This window comes from Macaca thibetana, chromosome 12 (assembly GCF_024542745.1).
Source record: "Macaca thibetana thibetana isolate TM-01 chromosome 12, ASM2454274v1, whole genome shotgun sequence".
NCBI lineage: Eukaryota > Metazoa > Chordata > Mammalia > Primates > Cercopithecidae > Macaca > Macaca thibetana.
Window position 1 is genome coordinate 34656045 of NC_065589.1, and position 20640 is coordinate 34676684.

At 40.8% G+C, this 20640-nt stretch overlaps 1 protein-coding gene across 4 annotated transcripts in view; it reads left to right on the forward strand.

Annotated features, from left to right (window-relative positions):
• PLEKHM3 (pleckstrin homology domain containing M3) overlaps positions 1 to 20640 on the forward strand; it is a 205454-nt gene that overhangs the window by 72685 nt on the left and 112129 nt on the right. For all 4 annotated transcript variants that reach the window (XM_050752639.1, XM_050752640.1, XM_050752638.1 and 1 more), the window contains one exon: positions 11349 to 11494. In XM_050752639.1, the coding sequence (XP_050608596.1) occupies positions 11349 to 11494 (146 nt within the window). The remainder of the gene's footprint in view (positions 1 to 11348; positions 11495 to 20640) is intronic.

Below are 20640 nucleotides of genomic sequence, written 5' to 3' on the forward strand. Positions count from 1 at the left end.
GTACGTGTGCACAACGTGCAGGTTTGTTACATATGTATACTTGTGCCATGTTGGTGTGCTGCACCCATCAACTCATCAGCACCCACCAACTCGTCATTTACATCAGGTATAACTCCCAATGGCATCCCTCCCCCCTCCCCCGTCCCCATCATAGGCCCCGGTGTGTGATGTTCCCCTTCCAGAGTCCAAGTGATCTCATTGATCAATTCCCATCTATGAGTGAGAACATGCAGTGTTTGGTTTTCTGTTCTTGCGATAGTTTGCTGAGAATGATGGTTTCCAGCTGCATCCATGTCCCTACAAAGGACATGAACTCATCCTTTTTTATGGCTGCATAGTATTCCATGGTGTATATGTGCCATATTTTCTTAATCCAGTCTGTCAGTGATGGACATTTGGCTTGATTCCAAGTCTTTGCTATTGGGAATAGTGCCGCAATAAACATACGTGTGCATGTGTCTTTATAGCAGCATGATTTATAATCCTTTGGGTATATACCCAGTAATGGGATGGCTGGGTCAAATGGTATTTCTAGTTCTAGATCCTTGAGGAATCGCCATACTGTTTTCCACAATGGTTGAACCAATTTACAGTCCCACCAACAGTGTAAAAGTGTTCCTATTTCTCCACATCCTGTCCAGCACCTGTTGTTTCCTGACTTTTTTTTTTTATAAGTTTACATTGATACTCTGCTTCAAACTCTGGTTGTTCCTATGTCTTTTTTTATTTTTATTTTTGAGATGGAGTCTCATACTGTTGCCCTGGCCGGAGTGCAATTGCATGATCCTGGCTCACTGCAAGCTCCACCTCCCGGGTTCACGCCATTCTCCTGCCTCAGCCTCCTGAGCAGCTGGGACTACAGGCACCCGCCACCATGCCCAGCTAACTTTTTTTTTTTCTTTTTTTTTTTTTTTTTTTTTTTTTTTTTGAGACGGAGTCTCGCTCTGTTCCCCTGGCTGGAGTGCAGTGGCGCAATCTCGGCTCACTGCAAGCTCCGCCTCCCGGGTTCCTGCCATTCTCCTGCCTCAGCCTCCCGAGTAGCTGGGACTACAGGCGCCCGCCACTACGCCCGGCTAATTTTTTTTTTTGTATTTTTAGTAGAGACGGGGTTTCACCGTGGTCTCGAACTCCTGACCTTGTGATCCGCCCGCCTCGGCCTCCCAAAGTGCTGGGATTACAGGCGTGAGCCACCGCGCCCGACACTTTTTTTTTTTTTTGTATTTTTCACATCACCATGTTGGCCAGGCTGGTCTCAAACTCCTGACCTCATGATCCACCTGCCTTAGCCTCCCAAAGTGCTATATCTTATTAATTAGGACCCCTCACTCTGAGCACTCAGGATTCTTATGTTCTAGCTTCACTTTATCATTCCAAGCTCTTTTCTTCATACTCCTCTATCTATAAGCCTCAGACAACTAGAATATCCAGTGTTTCCAAAGATGCTCCCATTTTTCTGACTTGAGCCTTTATGAATGAATCTCCTCTCTTCTTCAAGACCCAGCTGAAATGCCCCTATGTCTACACAGCCTTCCTCGATCTTCACAACTAACAGTGATTGCTTCCTCCTTTCCTCGTTTCTTACCTTCTGCTGTTTAGTTTATAGATTTGTATTCTTCTTCCCCTCACCCTTCATCTTCAGAGGTGATGCTAATGCCTGTGAGGTCCCAGGCTATATTCATTGATGAGCTAAATTATGTTCTTTTATGTAAATTGATTCATATTTTTTGTCCTTGTTGTTTTGTCATCTGCAGGGGACAGTTTTTATAATGTCTTACAAAGGAAGATTACTACTTGGAAATTCACCTTTATAGTTGATTGGTGTTAGTCATAAAATGCCACATTGCCACTTTTATTAGGCTCTGCCTTTTAAGCAGCTGTACAACTGTGGACAGAATTACTTTTTCACCTTCTGCGTCAGTTTCTTATTCTGTAAAATGGGCATAATACCTACCTCATATAATTGGTATGAGGATTAAATGAATATAGACATACACATATATTTACATATGTTCATTTGTGTATATGTAAGGTAGTTATGACAGTGCCTGGCTTATAGTAAGCCTGTCTTACATAAGATGTTTGCTTATAATGTAAGTGTTTATCCATTTGCTTATTTCTTTATTTTTATTTTTAAATTGCTTACCATTTTCTTGAAAGACTTTGGGAAAAGAACACAGAAGTAAATGAGAAAGTCTAGTCATAGACTGTTAGGGAAAAACAGGATGAAAAAATACTAAGTTTAGACTGATTTCAATAAACTAGAAGCTGAATTTGTAAGATTTTATTATTAATATTAAACTTACCTGACACCAATAAAAGCACTATTGAAGCATCTTATCCTAAGAAAAATTAAAAGTAACTCAACAACTCAAGTCATGTCTTGGGAAGTGAAAATCTGTGTTACAGATCATTATATTTACAACTTTTGGGGTGGATATTTCATAGATAGAAAGCAGTCAGATTCTCTAAAATGGTGTACATATTTACTTACGTGCTTTAGCAAAAATCAAGATTTATTGCCTTTCAAGATAAATTTTGACTAAATATTGACTTTAGGTTCTCAATCATTGTTTACCTGAAAGACCAATAAATCTTGACACTTCTCAACTTGAGTTGGAATCTACTTGGTATTTATTAATTTGTTTCACACGATTTATAATCTTAATAACAACATTCCATGAGATTAAATAAACGTTGTAGAGTTTAGCAAGTTTATATTTTCAGTCAGCAGTAATTACTTGACATGTGATTTTCACTTCATTTCTTACTTACATATAGTACCTCTAGCACTGTTAACACAACATAGGTCCTACGTGTCAAAGCTGACTTAGCTATTTAAATATTCAGAGGGGGAAAACCCAAATAACTCTTAACAGCTTATGTAATTACTTTACATTTTAAACCAATTAGTATTCAGATTGGAGTTTCTAATCTGAATTGATTTTATTTTTTTGGTTGCTTTAGTTCTGCAAGTATACTCTAGTAATACATGATTATACTTCATCGATGGCCTCTGTCTTGGATGGTTTATGTCTGTTGGTTTTAATCTCTGTTTCATGCATCTGTCTGTTCTTGTCTGTCTCTCTAGGTATAATGTGTATTGAACATTCACTGTGTCTCAGCACAGTACTAATACTTTACAAACGTAATATTTGCCATATCGTTGTGTTGAGAGGGTTTTTAGAGACAGGGTCTCACTCTGTCACTTAGGTTGGTGTGCAGTGGTGCAGTAATAGCTCATTGAACCCTCGAACTCCTGGGCTCAAGGTATTCTCCTGCCTCAGCCTCCAAAGCAGCTGGGATTGCAGGTGCAGACCACCACACCTGGCTAATTTTTAGAAACTTTTTTATAGAGATAGGGCCTCACTCTGTTGCCCAAGCTGGAGTGCAGTGGTACGATCATAGCTCTCTATAACCTCGAAGTCCTGGCCACAAGCAGTTCTCCCAGCTTGGTCTCCCAAAGTACTGGGATTACAGGTGTGAGCCACCAGTGCCCGGCTGGAAATTCTTTGGTTAGGTACATTCATTGTGTCCAGGAGGAGTTACTTACTTCTCTGAGATTCTTAAGGACAGAGCTGTCCTAGCTATAGCAGCAGTCCATTCTACAAGTACCAGCTGAAGTTAACCTAAATGTGTGTCACCCATGGTAGGAACATGCTTTTTAACATGTGTCAGCTCTCTGTGCAGTGGAACTTTTTTTTTTTTTTTTTTTTTTTTTTTTTCCAGACAGAGTCTTGCTTTGTGGCCAAGGCTGGAGTACAGAAGCACAATCTCAGCTCACTGCAGCCCCTGCCTCCCAGGTTCAAGCAATTCTACTGCCCCAGGAGAGGCAGGGATTACAGGCGTGTACCATCATGCCCAGCTAATTTTTGTGTTTTTAGTAGGGGTTTCACCATGCTGTTTTTAGTAGGGGTTTCACCATGTTGGCCAGGCTGGTCTCAAATTCCTAACCTCAAGAGATCCGTCCACCTCGGCCTCCCAAAGGATTATAGGCATGAGCCACCACACCCGACTTGTGCAGTGGAACTTTATGAGTCAGTTTCAGCCAACAAGGAATGACAATTTCTCATATATAATCTCTCACTGCTATAAAATTTGTAGATGAAGCTGGACGCGGTAGCTCACGCCTGTAATCCCAGCACTTTGGGAGGCTGAGGCGGGTGGATCACCTGAGGTCAGGAGTTTGAGACCAGCCTGGCCAACATAGTGAAACCCTGTCTCTACTTAAAAAAATACAAAAAATTAGCCAGGCGTGGTGGCGCATGCCTGTAATCCCAACTACTCGGGAGACTGAGGCAGGAGAATCGCTTGAACCTGGCAGGCAGAGGTTGCAGTGAGCTGAGATCACGCCACTGCCCTCCAGCCTAGGTGACAGAGCAAGACTCGGTCTCAAAAAAAAAAAAAAAAATTTGTAGATGAACATAAAACGAAGCCCATCAGAAAAAAAAGAATCTGATGAACAGAAATGAACTTTTGTGTAGCTTTGGAAACAACCATCAGTAGATTTCGGGATTGTATTTGAGCATGTGTATTTCCTCCCAACTGTGAAGTTTTCGTCCCCTGGGAAGAGAATTCACTATGAAGGGACTTAAAGCCTTATGGAGAAAATAATTTTGAAGTGTTGCAGTCTAAAGTCCATGAACTCAACCCAAAGACTGTCAGCTGTATGTCATGCTATCCACATTAGCAATTACACGAGGCACACAATTGATTTTTTTCCGGATTTCCCCTATTGTTCCTTTAGTTTTATTTGAGATGCTGTAGATACTATTTGCTTTGTAACTGACAGAATGCATACTTAATGGCATGTGCCTGATTCTCCATCCAAATGTTTAATGTCTTAATTGATTTATGACTAAATAGATAGCTCCTACTTTATGGATCACCACCTTGTCCCAAAGACAAAATAACTTGGATGCTTGGGATGCAAAAAGTTTTGGATCACTGGTTTTTGAGTAGATGTTTCTCAATGGCCCCCACTCTTTATGCCCTTTCCACTCTACAGTTACATAGAATTCTGTAGCCTCAGTTTCCCCATGTTAACTTCAGAGTACATATGTGTGTGTGGTCAGTCTCAAACTTTATCTCTGTTCCCTCTGACAGTGGAGGATGCAAGTCTGGGGCTCAGGTTTGCTTTGCCTCTGCTTCTTTTAATGGACCTCAAAGCTACATTGCAAAAATTGCTTGTGCCCTGTGTCAAATAATCCTTTCTTTATGCCCAACTTTGTGCTAATCCCAGGGAGGACTTTGAATTGTATACCAAATGTAATACCTTATTTTTTAAACTATAGGTTCAAAATTTGACTACTTAGTGAGGCAATTGTTAGAGACTATAAGCTAGGAAAGCTAAGTTCTTTATGACTTTAACCCCTAATTCTTGCAAAATAGCAACTCCTTGAACCTGCATGTCTATTTTTCTTCATTTTGGGAAATCTGGTCTAAAGAGCATATGATTAACGTATAGGCCTTTAAGCAATATTTTACACAGTGCTTACTGCAGCTCACTGTCCCCAGCCAGGAAAATGGAGGGATGGAAGGAGGGACAGGAAAGTCTCGTTGCTCACTCCTGTGGACATCTCTCCCTACTTGGTGCATAAAGTAAAAGAAGATGTGAAACTCGCCAGTTTTTTTGGGTTTTTTTTTTTTTCTATTTTTACAGAGAAAACGACAATGTGTCCTCTCGCCCTCTTTATCTCTTTTCCTTCCTTTTACAAAGGCACCTTCTCTTCTTTTCTATTTGCCCTTGTTCTTTTCCTAGAGCATTTCTGCCTTCTAAATGCAAAAGACTGGATTTACCTTACTGAATTAGGTAAAAGCTTACTTTAAGAGATGGAAAGTGAGTGGCATAACTGACCACACTTAGCACTGTATGAGGTCCTTCCTTAGTGAGAGAGATTCACTTGGATCCAGCCATGGCTTTCTTGTTCTTCCCTCTTATGCCCATGAGTTTTCCGACTGCTGGTCAGGGAAAGGAGAACTGAAGATAATAGTCATAAAATAGAGGGAAGGTGGCTGGGTCTTCCTCAGGATCGCAGCTTCAGTAACAACTGCAGCCAGTTGAGCTAAGTAGGTACACTTGTTAGAAGAAAGATTGTGCTTTTGCGGAGAAGTATGCCAAAGTTTTCCACAATCCTCAGCAACAGATTCTTTTTGGTGTGTTTAGTGAAAGGCCATTTGGGAAATGGACTGTACATGCAGCAAATAGGATTTTGGTTAAATGGTGACATTTGTTTCCAAGAGTGTATCAGAGGGGAGGCTAAGCTCTTCAGAGCATGTGTTCATTAAAGATTTGAAGTGGAGTGGGAAGCAATAATAAAAAAAAAGGCCAGTGGGTTCTCTGGTGAGATAGTTTTTTGTTCCTATGAATTGAATACACTCTGAAAAGTTTCAAAAAGAGTCTGGGAAGAATGTATTTGCTTTGATCCAACATATGGAGTGTTCTTTACTACAAATGCCCTTTAATTTAGAAACATTGCTGAAAAGCCTGTTTGAAAGTATGTAAAAATATAATATGTAAATAAGCCCTAATTAGTTATTTCAATTAATTACTTTTTGTCTCTACTTTACAGCTCTATTTTTCTCCCCATAATGTCGCTTTTCAGAGTCCAGCTTTGGCACCCTCTAAAAAAATGGTTTTTTGTAACAGTGATTATTAAGAAAAAATTTTCCTCTGTTAAAAACCCCACAATGATAAAGTAAAATCCCAGATTGTATATTTTTATGGGGAATTGTTTTAGACATTCTTAGTCCATGATTTGCTACTGTGATGGTAAAGGAAATCTCGCAGTTAATTGAAAAAACTCGTGTTTCCTTCTTCAAATAAATGGCATGTGTTGTTTTTTAGAAAATGAATCTACATCAGGCCACTAACTAGCCTCTAATCTTCTTTTCCAACCATTCTGTGTTCTTTCAAATACAAATACTTTGGATTTGGGGGTTAAAAGTTTTCATTCTTTTTAAAGTGAATAGGATACTCCCAGTGGAGACAAGAATGCTCTGGAAAAACACTGGCAAAATGAAGTCAGGTTGTTTCTACATAGCCAGTTTTTTAGAAATTGACTAAGCACCTAAAGTATTGATTTTTTTGAAGCCTAGAGTGTAAACTGTGTGACAAATTCTGAGCTTTTCACTGAGCAGTCTGCATACCCTCTGCACTTTTGTTGAATAGAAGCAGAATTTTAGAGCTTGAGGGACCTTGGAGGTCACCTAGAAATCAGGGAGCAATCCTCAGCTTTTAGCCATCAAAGTCCCGGGTGTGAGTTGGGGATAGGATGGGAGGGGAGAGGATGCTCATTAGAAATGCAGATTTTTGGTCCCTACCCAAGATCTACAGAGTCAAAATCATCTCAGTGGGAAGAAGGGTCCACATTTCTCACAAACATCTCCAGAAAATTCCATTGCTCACTCAAATTTGGCAACTCACCAATTAAAGCTAACAAGTTTATTTTGTGGTGAGGAAGCAAGGCCTAGAGAATTTCATGGGCAGGGTCACAGTGGTGCTTAGGCAAGAACAGACTCAGGCTTCCTGCCTTTAGACTAGTGATGGTCTGTATACCATGTGCCTAAAGTAGTTTTAAGCATGCAGACAGGTTCATACCTACTTCTGGGTCATTAGGGTGATTTCAGCACCAAGAGTAGGATAGCCTGGTTCTAAATAAGGTATAAAAGTAAAGACACCAGGCCGGGCGCGGTGGCTCACGCCTGTAATCCCAGCACTTTGGGAGGCCGAGACGGGCGGATCACGAGGTCAGGAGATCGAGACCATCCTGGCTAACACGGTGAAACCCCGTCTCTACTAAAAAATACAAAAAACTAGCCGGGCGAGGTGGCGGGCGCCTGTAGTCCCAGCTACTCGGGAGGCTGAGGCAGGAGAATGGCGTGAACCCGGGAGGCGGAGCTTGCAGTGAGCTGAGATCCGGCCACTGCACCCCAGCCTGGGCGACAGAGCAAGACTCCGTCTCAAAAAAAAAAAAAAAAAAAAAAAAAAAAGTAAAGACACCCAAGGACTAAAGGTAGGTGTTTATGTGCTGCTGCTTTTGTCTAAACTAAAACCTGAATGGACTCTATCCACGTTCTCTCATCCCTCTGTCTTTTATGAGCCTGGAGACCTGTGCACAGTTGCGAGGATGTTTAACTCAGTTAACTGAGTTGATCCCCCAGCATGGTGAGCTTTGGATCTGTGTGCTTGGTTGATGTGAACATTCTTAGGCTATAGGCTTTCTTAAAATGCGTGTTTGTGTATGTTAACATTGCCTATGTGTGTTGCATCCAGAAAATTAGAATAAGCTCATTAAAATTATAGACAGATAAACCCAGTAGTGCCTACTAGGGAATATATAAATATCCAGCAAATGCTTACTGATGTCTGTTATATCCAATTTTTTTTTTTTTTTTTTTTTTTTTAGTGTTCTTTGGTGAGAATTTAAACTATAATGATGATCCTGAATTTCTGCAAGATCATGATCACCTTTTAAGTCATTAGGAAAGATTGGATTCTACTCAGTGTCATTTTAGTGTTCAGTCAATTTGTCTACTGATTTTTAGAAACAGTATCCCACTGTCTAGGATATGTTAAGTTCCACAGAACTCTATTCCACAGTTTGTTCTTTCTTTTTTTAATTTTTTTTTTCTTTTGAGACAGGGCCTTCCTCTGTCACTCAGGCTGGAGTACAGTGACATGATCACAGCTCACAGCAGCCTTGACCTCCTGGGTTCAAGTGCTCCTCCCACCCCAGCCTCCCAGTAGCTGGGATTACAAGCCCATGCCACCATACCTAACTAATTTTTTTGTAGAGACGGGGTTTTACCATGTTGCCCAGGCTGGTCTCAAACTCCTGGGCTCAAGCAATCCACTGGCCTCGGCCTCCCAAAGTGGTAGGATTACAAGTGTGAGCTACCGTGCCTGGCCAGTTCCACAGTTCCTATGTGAACACGGATAATATATAGTCCTTAGAATGGGCAACATATTTTAACAGGGATGTTAATGAAAGGCTGTTTTCAGAAGCAGGTGATCAGGTTAAGAGGATCAGTTTTGGAATCACTATGGAAAATTAAAATTTCTATATATACAGTTTATGTGAGTGTACATGTGCCAGATAGTACTCAGTTTATCATCCCTTTAACATAAATATTTATTGATTGTCTGCTATGCGTAAAGCTCTGTGTTAAGTGCTGAGGATAAAAACATAGATCTGGGCCAGGCACAGTGGCTCACGCCTGTAATCCTAGCACTTTGGGAGGCCGAGGCAGATGGATCACGAGGTCAGGAGTTCAAGACCAGTCTGGCCAACATGGTGAAACCCCATCTCTACTGAAAATACAAAAATTAGCCAGGCATGGTGGTGCGTGCCTGTAGTCCCTGCTACTAGGGAGGCTGAGGTAGGAGAATCACTTGAACCCGGGAGGTGGAGGTTGCAGTGAGCCAAGATCGTGCTACTGTGCTCCAGCTTGGACAACAGAGTGAGACTCTGTCTCAAAAAAAAAAAAAAAAAAAAAAAAAATCTGAGGAGATTCTAGCGTGGTGCTGGTTGGACAAGCCCATAAAAAGGCATGATAATTTAAAGAGGCACGTGCTAAATGCCAAATGAGTAATGCAGTAAGTCAGTGAGTGCAGTGAACAGCATTCCAACATTCACAGCCCTGTGACTGTGGCAAGGTCTCCTTTATCAGTCAGGAGCTACATGTTTGTTGGTTCTAACTCATCTTTCACACATTTCTCATTCCTCAGCCAGTCTGAAGAACAGGCGCTTATTATGATTTTTTTGCTGCTCAATAGTAAAGAAATAGCCATTCTAGAAAGGAACTGGATCAAGCTCTGGAAGCCTAATACCGGTATATTTATTTATCTTCTTCCCATTTCTCATGTATTTAAAAACAATGAGATCTAATTCTGTTTCTAGAGGATGCACTGGGAAACTGATTAATTACTGATGCCATTGTATTTGTGATGAAAATGAAAGTTCTATTGAGTCTTGTGATAGTTTCATTCATGGAGCTCATGTGAATCAGAATCTTCTTAGGTTGGTAGTTTGTTAAATAAATGTGTTTGACCTCCTTAAAGTGGAAAAGGGTTACAACACTGATCGTTATATTAGTAGCAGTAGTAGTAGTCGTCGTCGTCGTAGTCGTAGCAGTAATTGTAGTAGTATTGAAAGAGTAATTCATTTCTGCCCCACTTCATGAAATAGGCTTAGTGTCAGATCTCTTTGATTCATGTAGTTCTTGGCACCCAACCATAAAATGGGCCACATGGAAGGATTTCTAAAATGAAAACTGTAGACCGGAAATGTCAGATTAATGATGCTGTTTGTGTATTCTTGATTACCTGTTCTGGATCTGCTGGGATTTTGTCCTTGGGGATGATTGTGATGGAATTTACATACTCAGTAGAAGGTAATTCTTCCTATCTAAAGAAAACGAATGGCTTTCCTTTGGAAGGGCTGTGATTATTCCCAGGTTCCTGAGAGTACCAAGACAGCGCTCACAGTCATGGACTTTCTTGGATCTGAAAAGGACATTGTAGGCAACCAGTAGTCTTGGGCAAGATTTGTTGAAGTAAAGAGCAGAGAAGAGGGTGCTGTGTAAGGAGAAGTAATACGTGTTAATATACGATGGGTGGAGTAAGCACGCTGTGTTTATTTGGGGAACAATGAGGAGAGTTCTCTGACTGGAATAAAGTGATTACATTCCCATTGGACAGTAGTGGGAGGGAAAGTTAGAAAGGTGAGGTGGAGCCAATCAGAGGCCAAATTCCTTACGATGATTTAGTAAGCAAAGGAAGGCTACATATCAGTTTTGGGGATTATTTTAGCATCAAATTTAGAGCCAAATCCAAACTCTGGCTTTTTTTGGCTAGGTGAACTCAGACAAGATACTTAGCCTCATAAAAATCTTAGATTATTTATCTATAAAATAGAGTCAATAATATCTTCCTCATAGAGAAGTTGTGCTGGTTAAACAAGATTCTGTATGAGATGCCCTCAGCAAAGTGCTTGGTGGAAATGGAGTTCTGAGCAGGGCAGTGAGGTGGTAAAGGTGGGGTTGTAGAAAGACTGATCTCTGGCAGCTGTATGCAGAAGAGATGGAATCAGAAGAAACCAGAGATGGGACCAGTTTTTGACCCTTACAGCAATACCCTAGGAGGTGAAGGGACAGGCTGTCAGACTAGGAAGAAAAGGACACAACTGTACAACTCTATTCTCTGTAACTTCTTTTTTTGTTGCAGACTTTCATTTACCTTGAGGTAAATGAAATATAACCTTGTTCTATGATGTTAGAGCTCTATAACCTTGTTCTGTCGTGTTAAAAGTACAGCAGCAATCATAGATTCTTTCTTTTTCCTTGAACAGGCTGCCAGCGATCCATAGGTCTTTCCAATGGGAAGGCCAAGGTGTGCAACTACAGTGGGTGGTATTACTGCAGCAGCTGCCACGTGGATGACAGCTTTCTCATCCCAGCACGCATAGTCCACAACTGGGATACTTCAAAATATAAGGTAGGTACAAAAACTCAGTTCACTTAATAATAATAATTCAGGCGTTCGTATGTTCTCAGGTGGATTATAAAGATGGTGATCAAACAATGTGAAGCAGATATGATTAGGTAGTCTCATAAAAGGTGCAAGACCTTACCTAATGCTTCTTATATATCTCACAGTTGAAAGGCTTCTTAAGTATGACTCTTATTAGTTTCCTCATTTAAAAAGACATGTAGAGCAGTTTTTACTTCTGGTGCTAAGAGAATTCTGAGAGAGGAGCCTCTTTTATTATTTTTTATTTGATCTCCAACATCACAACACTATGGGAAGATAGAAATGGGAAAATAATACACACATGAGCATGCTAGTGATCTTTCTAGGCAAGGACTTATATAATCCAATATATTTCTTTTGTTTGTTTTGTTGTTTTGTTTTGTTTTGTTTTTGTTCATTTGTTTGTGTCGGGGTTTTTGGGTTTTGTTTTTTTTTTTTTTTTTTTTGAGACATTGTCTCACTCCATCACCCAGGCTGGAGTGCAGTGGCATGATCTTGGCTCATTGCAACCTCCACTTCCTGGGTTCAAGTGATTCTTGTGCCTCAACCTCCCAAGTAGCTGGAATTACACACGCATGCCACCACGCCCAGCTCATTTTTGTATTTTTAGTAGAGACAGGGTTTCACCATGTTGCCCAGGCTGGTCTCAAACTCTTGACCTCAAGTGATCTGCTTGCCCTGGCCTCCCAATATGCTGAGATTACAGGTGTGAGCCACTGTGGCCCGAGATATTTCCTATAGTAGAGTAGTGCTCCTACTCACGTGAAGGTCAGTCTTCTAGCAAATCCAGGCCTTTGGAACTAGAACCAGAACCTTGAGAGAAGCTATGAAGACTTCTGAGTAGGGGCGAACAGCAAGGAACAGTACACCAAGCCATCCTCAGGCCTTCATCAGCACTGTTGTTTTTTAAAAAGGAGAGCAAGTGAGAATCTCAGGTATATGCTAATAGCTTTGCAAAGTAACTGCTAACAGCCAAGGAGGCTATTCAGGAAGTATAAATAGCAGTCTTAGTGGCTATAAAAATGCAAGTCAATAGAGGAGAAAAGGAATAGTAAGCATGGGGACACTCCAACTTAGGAGCCTAGAGGCAAGAGGAGGGACCAGCAAAGGAGGCCAAGAAGGAGTGAGCAGTGAGGTAGAAGGATCCCAGGGTGTCTGACAAGCCACGTGAAGAAAGTGTTTCCAGATAAATTGTGACAGATGCTGATAGGTCAAATAAGATGAGCACTGAGAACTGACGATTGGCTTTAGTAATGTGGAGGTAATTAGTGACCTTAATGAAAGCAGTTTGAATGGAGTGGTGGGAGCAAAGGTCTGATTGAAATGGGTTCAACGTAGAATAGAGAGAGAGAAACAAGAAACAAGAATAGACAACTCTTTTGAGAAGTTTTGCTATAAAGGGAAGAAGAGAAGTCAGGAGTAACTTGAAGGGAAGTGGGGTCAAGTTAGGTTTGATTTTTTGTGTTGTTTTAATGGAAAAAAGTAACCGTATGTTTTCTATGCGGATGTAAACTACCCAGAAGAGAGAGAATTGCTAGAATGATATGGTTGAATCAGTGAGAATGATGGAATTGTGTGAACGATAGGAGGGTTTGGCTATTGCTTGGAGCATGGAATAAGAGAAAAAAGCTGTCTCCGGCCTTGGGGGCCAGTAGGTACTTAGATGTGATGTTGGAAGCTTGTTGAAGTTGTATTCCATTTATATTCAGTAGCTTTCATCAGATTCTTTTATTTCAGCATCTGTGATCTTAAAGAGAGGAAATACCCAGTCCAAGTTACCCTGTGAAGTGCCGTTATCTTCTACTTCATAGAGAAAATAGGGGTGATTATGCAATAATCCTGTCAACTGACCTATTAATGTGCCTACATCTGCATCTATCCTCATTGTCCTCTTTCCAGCCACCAAAGAAACATTACTTGTCTTATGAAAGTTTATCCCTTCTGCCTGTGTTCATGGTCTTCTCCTCTCTTCTCCATCACAGTTTTGCCGAATCTCGTCTCGTCTCCATCACAATTTTGCCAAATCTTGTTGATCCTTGGCAGTTTCTTATTCTACTGGACTTCTCTAGGATACACTATTTGACCAGATGGACCATGCTCCTTTTGAATTCTCTTGCCTTGGTTTTGATAACATACCCCCAGTTCTCCTCCTTCTAACTCTTGTTTTTCAATCACCTTCTCTAATTTCTCATCCTCTGCCTATACCTTTAATAGTGGGCTTCCTTAAGATCATTATTTTGTTACCCACTTTATACTCTTTCTATTGGGCCTCTCCCTCACTTACATGGTTTTAACTACAAGGACTCTTATGCTGATAATTCCTACTTTTATCTGCAGCTCCAGTTTTGCTACTAATATTGAAATCTGTGGCTTTAATTGCCTATTGGACATCTCAACTTTCTTTTCAACCTAGTAGTCTTTAAGATATATAAATTGGTTAGCTATATGGTACAGCATTTCAACCCTTGCATAACAAAGGTAGTAGAATTTGGCGAGTCCAGGAATCTAATTCTCTACTGGGGTAGCACTCTAAGCTTAGGATTCTGTTATGATCCTGCATCTTACACACATATTAGATAACATACTTCAATTCATATCAATTCTGATATGACCAGAAGCTTTTCTGATCCTTCTGCCAGAATGTTGTGACATCTGCCTTGAATGTACCTTCTGTGCAAGGTGCTTCAATATGGAAACAGGCTGTATGACTGCTTTTAAAATTGATCCATAATAGTTGTACATGTTTATGGGGTATACGTAATATTTTGATACACACATACTGTGTGTAATAATTAAATCAGATTATCCATCACCTCAAAATATTTATCATTTCTTTGGGTTGGGAACATTCAAAATGTTCTCTTCTAGCTATTTTTGAAATATACAATAAATTGTTATGAACTGTAGTTGCCCTACTATGCTATCAAACACTAGAACTTCTCTTTCCAACTATATTTTTATTATTTTTTTATTTTTTTATTTTTTTGAGATGGAGTCTCGCTTTGTCACCCAGGCTGGAGTGCAGTGGCGCGATCTCGGCACACTGCAAGCTCCGCCTCCCGGGTTCACGCCATTCTCCTGCCTCAGCCTCCGAGTAGCTGGGACTACAGGCCGCGCACCACCACGCCCAGCTAATTTTTTTGTATTTTTAGTAGAGACGGGGTTTCACCGTGTTCGCCAGGATGGTCTCGATCTTCTGACCTCGTGATCCACCCGCCTCGGCCTCCCAAAGTGCTGGAATTACAGACTTGAGCCACCGCGCCCGGCTTCCAACTATATTTTTATACCCATTAACCAGCCTTTCTTCATTCCCCTCTTCCCCCTACTTTTCTTAGCCTTTGGTAACCACCATTTTACTCACTACCTCCATGAGATCAATTTTTTTGCTCCTACATGTGAGTGAAAATGTGTGATATTTGTCTTGTCTGTGCCTGCCTTATTTCTTTTTTTCTTTCTTTTTCTTTCTTTCTTTCTTTTTTTTTTTTTTTTTTTTGAGACGGAGTCTTGCTCTGTGTCTCCAGGCTGGAGTGCAGTGGCGCGATCTCGGCTCACTGCAACCTCCGCCTTCCAGGTTCAAGTGGTTCTCATTCCTCAGCCTCCTGAGTAACTGGCGCTTACAGGCATGCACCACCACGCCCAGCTAATTTTTGTATTTTTTAGTAGAGGCGGGGTTTCACCATGTTGGCCAGGATGATCTCGATCTCTTGACCTTGTGATCCACCCTCCTTGGCCTCCCAAAGTGCTGGGATTACAGGAGTGAGCCACCGGGCTGAGCCGACTTATTTCACTTTAATTTCCAGTTCTATCCATGTTGCTGCAAATGAGAGAATTTTATTCTTTTTTTTTTTTTTGAAACAGGGTCTCACTCTGTCACTCAAGGTGTGGAGTGCAGTGGCACGGTCATGGCTCACTGCAGCCTTGACCTCCTAGGCTCAAGCAGTCCTCCCACCTCAGCCTGCCAGCTAGCTGGGACCATAGGTGCACACCACCACATCTGACTAATTTTTATATTTTTTGTAGAGTCAGGGTTTTGCCATGTTGCCCAGGCTGGCCTCGAACTCCTGATCTCAAGCAGTCTTCCCACCTCAGCCTCCCAAAGGCATGAGCCACCACACCTGGACAAGAATTTTATTCTTTTTTATGGCTGAATAATATCCCGTTGTGCAGATATACCACATTATCCATTTGTCCATTGATGGGCACTTAAGTTGATTCCATATCTACCTTCTTTTGGATATATATCTAGCAGTGAGATTGCTGGGTCATATGTTAGTTCTATTTTTAGTTTACTGAAGAACTCCCGGACTGTTTTCCACAGTGGTTGTACTAATTTACATTCCCACTAACAGTGTTTGAGCATTCATTCCCTTTTCTCCACATCCTCACCAGCATCTGTTATTTTCTGTCTTTTGAGTAACAGCCATTTTAACTGGAGTAAGATGATATCTCATTGTGGTTTTGATTTGCATTTCCCTAATGTCTCTTTGACCCGGGCTAACAGTGGCCATTTCAAAGCTGGGGTTCAGCCTAAGTATGGGACTATCTCATTCGCCCGGCTAAGTTTTTGATTTGCATTTCCCTATGATGACCTCGTGATCCACCCGTCTCGGCCTCCCAAAGTGCTGGGATTACAGTTGAACCGCGCCCGGCTGTTGAACATTTTTTAACATACCTGTTGGCTATTTGTATGCGTTTATTGAGAATTGTCTATTCAGATCTTTTGCTCATTTTAAAATAAGATTTATTTTTGTTGCTATTGGGTTGAGTTGCTTATATATTCTGTTTATTAATCCCTTGTCAGATTAATGGCTTGCACATATTTTCTTCCATTTGGTACATTGTCTCTTCACTTTGTTGGTTGTTTCTTTTGCTATGTGGAAACTTTTTAGCTTGATGTAATCCTACTTATCTATTTTTGCTCTTGTTGCCTGTGCTTTTGAGGTCTTACCCAAAAAATCTTTGCCCAGGCCAATGTTCTGAAGCATTTTTTCAGTGCTTCCTTCTGGTCATTTTATTTGTCAAGTCTTACATTTCAGTCTTTAATACATTTTTATTTGATTTTTTGTATATCCTGAAGGGTCTAGTTTCATTCTTCTGCATATGGATATCCACTTTTCCCAGCACCATTTACTGAAGAGACTGTCCTTTCCCCAGTGTAGGTCCTTGGCAGCTTTGTTGAAAATGAGTTGGTTGTAAAGGCGTGGATTTATTTCTGAGTTCTTGTTCTGTTGCATTGGTCTGTGTGTGTATGTCTGTTTTGATGCCACCTTGCTAACAGATGTCTGAGACTTACTTTCATTGGAGCTATGTTACCTGGGAGAAAGTAGGTGGGGAAGGGTCCTAGAGCTGTCCCCTACCTGGAATCTTTGAAGTCTTATAAAACAAACATGAAAATTGTGAGTGGTCAATTGGCTTATGTCCTTTTCTAATATATCCCTGGGCAACTCTCTTTCCATTTCTACCCAATAATCATCTAAATCTTCACTGTTTTCAAGATGCCTCTTCCTATTTATTCTCAGCATATGACCTTGTCTCCTATTCAAGGAGAAAAATGAAGTTATGAAATATGAATATGAATATCTACAAATCTGTCTGTATTTGTACCTATCCTGTTTTCCCTCCTAACTTGAGAGAAAGAAGAACCCCTTCTCTTGTTTAGTGACCATCTTTCCACCTGTGCTCCAGATATTTTTATCCATCTGGGGAATCCCTGCTTATTCTTTGAGAGCTAAAGAAGGCATGTCCTCCGTGGTGACAGTTTTTTTGTTGCTCCCTACCATTCCCCGTTGACTACATTGCTGGCTCTCTTCTTCGTGCCACCATCGTGTCATGTGGACCTTGAGAATTGGACTGTTTTTTTTTTTTTTTTTTGAGATGCAGTCTCACTCTGTCACTCAGGCTGGAGTGCGGTGGCACGATCTCGGCTCACTGCAAGCTCCACCTCCCGGATTCACGCCATTCTCCTGCCTCAGCCTCCCGAGTAGCTGGGACTACAGGCACCTGCCACCACGCCCTGCTAATTTTTTTTGTATTTTTAGTAGAGACAGGGTTTCACTGTGTTAGCCAGGATGGTCTCGATCTCCTGACCTCATGATCCGCCCACCTCAGCCTCCCAAAGTGCCGGGATTACAGGCGTGAGCCACCGCACCCGGCCGAGAATTGCACTTATTAAGGGATTAATAGCAGGAACTTGGAGTTAAAACCTCTACCTGTTATCAGGTGCTTGATTTGTTGGGGCAAATTGCTTGAATTTCCTAGAGCCTCAGTTTTGTAATCTGTAAAACCAGCCCAGACTGCCAGGGCCCAAGTCTTGGCATTGTCACTTGTTAGTTAGCTGTTTAACCTAGACAAGTTATTTAGACTTTCTAGGTGTCAGTTTCCTCATATGTAAAATGAGGATATTAATGCCTTATAGAGTTACTGCTGGGTAAATGGGTTAATGCATGTGTCATGTTTAGAACAGTGCTTAGCACATAGTGTGTACCAAATAAGCATTTGCTTCCATCATCATTTCACATATTTACCTAAAAGAGTTGTGTGAATTGGGATAATATAAGAAAAGCACTTAGCAAATGACTGTGATAAGTACTTAATGAATGGAAGCTGTTACTATTTTCATTATCATAATAACATCTCTATAACAGCTAGTTGCTTGTCTATTTTCTCTATAAAGGTGAGCTCTCTGGGCATACAGAATGTGTTTTAGCACAGTTCTGGCATATAGTAGATAAGCAGGAATGTATATTAAATGAGTGAAAGCATGAAGCCTGTCCCCTGGGAACATCAAACTCAACATTTCCCAAATTGGCCTTATCACATCACACTCACCAGATGTTCCCCCGAGTGCACATTACCTGTCTTGGTGAATGGCCCACAGTCACCACTACCAGATGTGGGAAACATCCTGGACTCCTCCCTCTGCCACACCTACGCTGCCTAAGCAGTTAGCAAAACCAAGCCTTCATTTTAGCTCTTGAGACCATGCTCTCCACTGTACTCCAGTCCCACCACACTAACTCAAACCCTCAGTCTCACTCACATGAAGGAAGTTAGGAGCCTCCTATTTGCACTTCCTGCCTTTAAGCGTCGCTCGCTGGTTAGTATATTTCAAAAGAAAGGTCCTAATCTTACCTTAAGTAAGTTTCTTACTCTCTCTCTGTCTTAGTTTCTTCAACTTTAGAATGGAAATAATAATAGAGCCCAGTTCATAAGGTTGCTGTTTGCTTAAATAAGTGATTTCACAGAAAGCACCTGGCACAGGGTGTGGTGCATCATAAGCCCTCAGTTATGGTTAGCTTTTACTACAATTGTATACAGGACAAATACAATTCTCTTAGCCTCCGTGATCCTTAGCCCCTGCCTGCCTTCCTAGCTCCTTCATCCATAACCGTTTCCCAGCACCAGTCTCTTCATTAATATTACAGCCATCCGTCTATATCCCTGTCATGCCATGCTGTTTCATACCTCTTGTCTTCCTCTTGCCCTCACCCACAACAGCAAATCCTAAAACCCAGCTTAAAACCTCTTTTCCTCTCCTGATTCTTTCTTTCTTCTCTGCCAGACAAAATTATCATTCTATCCTCTGCTTCTTGTACTTGACACTTTGAATATAGACTATAAATATATTTGCCATGTGTGTATTAGATAAAAAATTATTTAGAGGGAAAGAATGCTAGTTGAGCTTGGCTTAGAAGTTTTGGATTAATCTGGTTGGAGCGGGGCTTTGACAACTATGAGAGGTGTCTAGAGAGGAAGTAAGTGAGGCAGTCCCAGCCCTGTGATCCATTGAGAGTTTAGGCGTGTAGTACCTGCCACCAGAGTACACACCAATTAGTAAAGCAAAAGCAGAAAACGTGGCACTGAATAAGAAAAATGAAAATGGAAGCATGGTTGATGAAGGCATGAAATGGAGGAGGAGATCCGAGTCTGTTTGCAATGAGCTCTGAAGGTCACAGAAATCACCAATTTAGCCATCATTGACACTCAAAATCTCTCTGTAAAGCAGGATGTTTTGTTGTGGTGGTCATTCAAGTAATTAGATTTGATTTTGAGAGGATAGGTAGGTAATTGAAGATATTAGGTACACTCGCTTTATCCATGTTGCACATGAGGAAAATCTCCTTTGTCAGACCACTCCTTCCCAAGTTCTTAGTGGACCAAGGAAGGTTTTAAAGCAAAAAGGGAACTGGTGGATTTTATCTGGATCATCTCTTACTGGCATTAAGTAACTGTATTCCATTTAGTCCAGTGTCTGTCTGTCTTTGCTCAGATATCAGGATTTAACTTAATTCTCCTAATTGTGAGGATCAATTCAGACCTATCAGTTTTCAAGACCAGACATTGTTCTGTTAGATCTGCCTGCTATCCTTAATAGCAAGTATGTGACTGGCTTGAATATCCATTTAAAAGAGTAAAAAAATGGTTTTGCTGAACAGAATGAAATCTGTCATCTGAAGCATTTCTTGGCCTGCCCTCTGGAATATTAATAATCCTAATTATTTTTAAAGCAGTATTTCATCTATTTTCTGGTGTTATACTGAAGATTGAATTAAGCTCCAAGATTAGGAAGCAGCTAAACCCTATCCTCAATTTCTATAGCCATTTTCTAATAAAATCTCTTTGAATATAACTTTCCCTGTCCCCCTAATCAAAAATATCAAGCGTCGCAAAGAGATGGGAAGGAAATCAAACAACCCCAACTCTTCCAAATAGTTTCCCTTAGTTTTGTTTTTAAAAAAAATTGTTTGTATCCTAGCTTGAATATTCACATTCCATTTAGCTAGGGGTTTTCCATGTTACATAAACCATTTCCTATCTCTATATCTTGAGAGGTATTCAAAGCAAGCTCTACTGCCCTTGCGGAGCTGAGGAAAAGCTCACTGATGGGAAAAACCTCTTGATCAGAGTCATTTGGAGATTCTGAGAACAAATTGTAATTAAACTGAAGGTTTCCTAATTCCTCCTCCATTAGCCGACAGTGACTATTTTAACAGGACTAAGAAGCGTTACCGTTAGAATTGATTTTATTATGATTTTGGCTATGAATTTTTATGATAGAGATGGGAATAAATACAGGAAGGAAATGTTTTACCAAAGCAATAAGTGGTTAT